Source organism: Amborella trichopoda, chromosome 2, assembly GCF_054954075.1.
Source record: "Amborella trichopoda isolate Santa Cruz 75 chromosome 2, AtrichopodaSantaCruz75HAP2 v2.0, whole genome shotgun sequence".
Lineage (NCBI taxonomy): Eukaryota > Viridiplantae > Streptophyta > Magnoliopsida > Amborellales > Amborellaceae > Amborella > Amborella trichopoda.
Window position 1 is genome coordinate 48427305 of NC_142337.1, and position 6037 is coordinate 48433341.

A 6037-nucleotide genomic window follows, 5' to 3' on the forward strand; every position below is an offset into this window, starting at 1 on the left:
CCGAGACACATATGTAAAAAATACCATATCCGAGACACATATGTAAAAAATATTATCTTCTCGTGACATGGTAATGTGCATACGTTGCATTTTTTGCCGATTAATTTAAAGGAGAAGGGAAAGTTTCCTTGTCATGGAAAACGAAATTTTACCCTTTCGAGAAAGCACCATTTCCATGATTAGCATTATTTTGATGCCTCCTCTCTTTGCTCACAAATAATAATAATTCATGTCAAAAAAAAGAAGACAAAACTCCATCAATAATTTAAGCTTTTCAATGCTTGTCTTTACACAAACAAACAGAAGAAAAGAAAAAAGAAAGCATGAATAAATTAAAGCTCATTAGAAAAGTACAGTAGGAGCAATCCTCTCAGTATTCATAGCATATCCAAGAGATCAGGAATGGAGAACTGTTGGATCAGGTTACTACAATAGCTGTCTCTCTCATCTTCAGTGTAACTGTTCACATAATTTGATGATGAATTTAGTGGCGTGGGGCTGGATGTAGGGGTGGAGAGAACAGAGGCAAAGCCAAAGCTCTGATTGCTAGTATTTGTTGATTGATATGTGGAGGTTTCAGACAGTGGGTCTAAAACTGACTGCTCTCCCCCACAAGGATAGCATAGGTTTAGCAGTGGCTCAATATTATCCCCTAAATTCGAGTCGATCACATTTGGAGTCTCTGGGAACATGGGGCATGGAGGGAGAGTTTGGGCGCTGAAGTTTGATGGGTATTGGGTTTCACTAAAGAATTGGGTGTTTGAGGTGGTGCACGATGGGATTTCAGGGATTTGAGCTTGAATTTGTGGGTTTGGAATTACGTTTTGAGTTGGGTTTTGGAAGTTTTGATATGGGTTTTGCATTTGAGTGGTGGTAAGGTGGTTGTTTTGAAGGAGAGAATGGAGAAGGAGATCAGTGTTTTCTGTCTGTGAATTTAAGAGGCCACTGGCAAGCCTTAGAACGTCTGTGTTAACTAGGGTTTGGTCTAAGCCAAGGAACTTTGAGAGATCATACTGTGAAAGGTTGTAGAGTGAAGAGTTGAGGAGCGATGCCATGCTCGAAAGGTCGAGGAGGTCGAGCCTTGGGCTGTGGGTTACAGGATCGATCCCCATTCTTAGCAGCCTCTTTCTTATGTGGGTGTTCCAATAGTTTTTGATCTCGTTATCAGTCCTTCCGGGCAAACGTGCAGCTATTGCCGACCACCTAAATGAATTGAGTAAAAAATTTAATTAGAAGATGAATGTCTGAATGATCTATTATCAAAATTGGATAATCGATTATAATAATTTTGGAGTTTACCCAACATAGTAATAAAGATCTCTATGACGTTTATCAATGAATAAGTATCAAAATTGGGCATGACTTGGATGGAAAATTGTAAAAACTAGTAATAGAAAACAAGATTGGTAGGTCGAAAATCTCTCTCATGTCTGGAAAACAATACACACTTAAAAACAGAAGAAGATTGAGAAGATTGTGTATGACATTCGATTTATAAGTTAGAAATGAAGGACAAAACTTGGAGGAAAAGATGTTGCTGATGAACATTATGTGGAAAGCATGGTAAATTAATTTTTGGAGATTCAAAAGCGAAAGCCTATCAAGGGAGTCTAAATTCTTGTATCAGGTATTGATATGTTAATGGTAAAGGAAAACTTATTAAGAACTTACTTGTTGCCAAGAATGCTGTGTAATTGGATGATGGTCTCCTCTTCTTCAAACGAGAACCTTCCTCTTTTGATGTCGGGCCTCAGGTAGTTGGTCCAACGAAGCCTGCAACTCTTCCCACACCTCGACAGCCCTGAATATAAGACAACCCAGTTTATTGAATTTAGTGAATAAACTTAAATATCCACCATTTTGAAAAAGAGAAGGAAAAAAGAAACAAGGAAAATTTGATTTCAGCAAACAACTCTGAAAAATAGTCGATCAATTCTGATATGTTTCCACTTAGGCATGAATAACCAGGAGAAAGCATCGTACCGGCACTCTTTGGAAGAGTTCTCCAGCTCCCATGGCCGTGTTTTTTAATGTAATCAATCAATTTCTGGTCCTCTTCAGGAGTCCATGGGCCCTTTTTCAAGCCATTCTTGTCACAGCAAGGTGCTCTCCCCATTTTTCACGGTACGAATTCCTTAACCAGCCCAAGGAAAACCAGATCAAGAACCGGTTTTTTAAGGAGCTTTTGAAAATCTGGATTTTCTTCGTATTTTGAGTGTTCAAGAAGTGGAAGAAGAAAACGGAAAACAGTGAGTGCAGTGACGATGATTTAAGAGGGAAGAGTGTGCTTATTTATAAGGAGAGAGACAAAGAGGGTTTGCTCCTCACATAAAGAGAGGAGGAAGTCAAACAGATTCGGCGCCGGCCATTTGTTTATCTCAAATGCCTGCCTCTTTGCAACGTGTCGCCCTTTGTCAGACTTTGATTTTCGCTTAAAAATTTTAAATACAAAAGAGACCTCTATTTCTCTCTCTCCTAAACATATACGAGAGAAGAGGCGCATACACTCTCTCTTTGGGGTTGCATTGGACAAGGGACCCGACGGGTTACCCGATATGGGTCCAACATTTAGACCGCGGGTTGCGTCTTCTACAAATTTGGATCCAAAATACTATTCAAGTATGGGTCTCGGTGGTTTGCGTCCGGTTGAACTTGAACCGTAATTGTAAATTATTATAGATAAAATGTTTCAAACCTTATTCGTTTGGGTGTATTAAAGATCATATACAATAAAAACTCATAGTCATTTTTAGCTATTAAACGATAAATCAAAACGTTTTAAATATAATGACAGGTGATTGTGATTTTGTTGTTAATAATATAGATATATGAAAGTAAAAATAGAAGAAAAAAAAAAAACAAAAGCTCATTGTGATGGTGGTAATGGACCCGACTAGACTCGGATCCGACAGGTATAAATATGGGTACAACTTTTAAACTCAGGTCGGATTCGGGTCCAAATTTTGGACCTGAACACATACGGGTCTAGTTCCGGGTCCACTGGCGACCCGACCCCTGGCGACCCCCTCCTGTCTCTCCTTTCCCTCGTGGAGAAGAGGTTTTTTTGTTGAGTACATAGGGTGTTGTCAAAAGAAGGGTGGTGACACGTAAACCCACCCCGTGACGTTGTAGAGACCGCCATACATGGCTGTGATTCGCCCTGCCCTGCTACGTGCATGGCTCGGCTCCTCAACTCCGCGTGGCTTCGCTCGAGTCGGCACCTTTGTTTGTTTGTGTGTTTTAGACTTTTGAATGAGTGAAAATGAATTATGTTTGGAAAAGGGTCGATAAGCCCTCTTCGCTCGCTTTCACACAGTGAGAAAGAGAGAGTGAAAACGTGGAGGAAATTAGTGATGAGCACAACTCGCCTCGAGTCAAAAAAGGAGGACAAGAAGGAAAAATCATGGGCATAAACCATAGTCAAAGAAAATCAAGAAACAAAAATCGAAGTTGAAGTCGATCTCAATGGAAAATAATTACAGAAACTAACGGAAAATAATTATAGAAACGAAATGTAATGTGCTTATTAAATGTTCAATATAATAATAATAATAATAATAAAGTTTATATACAGCCAAGACTCTAAAGAAATCAAATTAGAGACCCCCTCAAAAATCTCATTAGAAGAGGTTGTTTTGATGCCCCAATATCCTCAAATTGATCATATCGACATCAAGATGCATGAACAGGAGAAAAAAATGGATTTCAAGTTTTGGAAATAGTGCATCTTGTAAGGTATTTTTCGATGATCGATTTTTAAGATTTTCAAGTTTTCATGTATCTGCTCGATCTACACTATTTTTTAAGCTTTAAATTTTATAATCAAAGATGAAAATATAATTTAAGGCTATCACAAAGATTTTCAATATTGAAACTACATTTCTCGACATTATTTGAATGTGCGGTTTACTTTGATTGTTTAAAGCCTTGGCTCTATACAAATTGTACCCTAATAATAATAATAATAATAATAATAATAATAATGATGATGATGATGATGATAATAATTAAGAATAATAACTATGATGATAATAATAATAATTAAAATTAATGGTCTTGGTGGTGGTGGTGTTATTATTACAATTTTTTTATTGCAATTTTTCAGCTTTGATGTTTAAGGGACTCTGATGGCTATTTTCCTTTTGAGAATAGAAAGAAAAAAATAAAATAAAGAAAGGGCAAAGATTATGCATTTTAGAATGAATTATCGATTCTTCAGTTGATTCATAGTTACATGATGCTCCTATGTCCACTACACAATTTGAATGGATTATAGGGGCTCTATCCGCTTTTCTTTAACATGTATGCTCAGAATCAGATATGTATAAATTACGCAAAACCACTTATGCAGATGTTATTATGCTTTTCGTCATTAAAAAGCTATGTGCCTAAACCCTTAACCTAATTGTATATTGCTTATTTTATTTGTTTCCTTACTCATTATCATGGGTATCTCACTAAGAAGTACATTGAAACTGTATCCATATGATGTAAAAGCATTGTCCTCCCTTCAATTAATCAGGACATAAATGGTGATTTTAGAAAATGCAGTTGGAGGCTAACCTAGTGAGAGACAAAATGTTGCTTGCATTCTTACCCAAGAAAGAAATTTTGGTCACCTAATTTGTTGGCAACTAATTTTTTTCAATATGGTAAAGCATACCGTACAAAATTGATGTATGGAAAGCATACCATGCACCACTATGAATAACAAATCATGCGGCCAATAGAATGTATGTCATTACAATCTATGGTCAATCGCTATCGTCCATAATCAGAAACGGACAATGGATGATATACGTAGTTTTTGAAGGAGTAGAATGTCCATTTACTCCCTCAGGTAAAATCCTATATAGGATGGAAGACGTTTCCATAAAGCTTAGGCTTTATGAAAACAAAATAAAGTCTCACCTCAAATCCTTATCCGGAAAGTACTTTGGGCAACGAAAGTCTCGATGATGGCTCTAAAATCAATGTCCTCATATCCTCATCCAAAAAAATACTTTCAGCAACGAAAGTCTCGATGATGGCTCTAAAATTAATTTCAAATACAAAGAATCAAACTTGAAACTAAAAAAATGGTAAATTTTGTGGATCTGTGAAATTTTTTTTTAGTATGAAATGGACAGTCTAGATAATTTGTTATAGTATACACTAGGTTTTAGAGCTTGAAATCCTAATTTTTTCTCACAACCCTAATGTTCAAGCTAAGACGACCGATGTGTAAGTTTTTTCAATGTTTGAATTACAAATTTTGATGAGTTATGAGGTGAGTTTTTATTTATTTTGATAGAGTTGCAGCCCCTATCAAATTATTTTCCTTAATTTTTAGGATTTCAAATTTTGGAGATACAACCTCTTCAATTCATAGATTAACCTCAATAATAAAAAATTCTTAATTGTATCCTCTATGTACTTGAAAAAAATATCTCGGGATTGAATAGAGAGCATCTAATTTTTAGATGGTGAGATCAAAGTGTTAAAAAACTAAAATTTTAAACATTTTTTATAAGAATAATCATCTAGTAATTTTTAAGGGGTTCCCAAAATTTCAAATTGAAAAAATTCTTTCAAATAGGTCATCTTATTGAGGGAGCACAAGTAGGCTATGCTCCCACAGGAGTATAGAAGTACACTACGCTCCCAAAGGAGCATAGTAACATGCTCTTTTATAAAAGAAGAAGTTTATATAGGGGGGAGGGGCCTAACAATCCAATTAAGGCGCACCTCAAAAATTCATTCAAAGTGGTTGTTTCAATTTCCAAAAATCCTCAAACTGATCATCTCAACCTCAAGATGAATGAACATGAAAACAAAATTGGATTTCAAGTCTTAAAAATAGTGCATTTTGTATTTCAAGATGGATTTCAAGACTTTCAATTTTCAAGATTTTCAAGTGTTCATAGATTTGCTCAATCTACACTATTTTTTAATCTTTAAATTTTATAAATAGATATGAAAATAAAATTTTACTATCACAAGGATTTTTCAATATTGAAACATCTTTCAGCACTATTTAAAGGCGTGCCTTACTTTG

The 6037-nt window shown here is 35.7% G+C and overlaps 1 protein-coding gene across 1 annotated transcript; it reads right to left on the minus strand.

Moving 5' to 3' along the window:
- Positions 1 to 205: 205 nt before the first annotated feature.
- Positions 206 to 2317, minus strand: LOC18431682 (transcription factor MYB102). Its single transcript, XM_006841798.3, has 3 exons — positions 1984 to 2317; positions 1672 to 1801; positions 206 to 1203 (listed from the first exon to the last, which is right to left on the minus strand). Exons 1-3 carry the CDS (start codon positions 2114 to 2116, stop codon positions 378 to 380), a joined length of 1089 nt encoding a protein of 362 aa, XP_006841861.1. The 5' UTR covers positions 2117 to 2317; the 3' UTR covers positions 206 to 377.
- Between the last annotated feature and the right edge of the window lie 3720 nt (positions 2318 to 6037).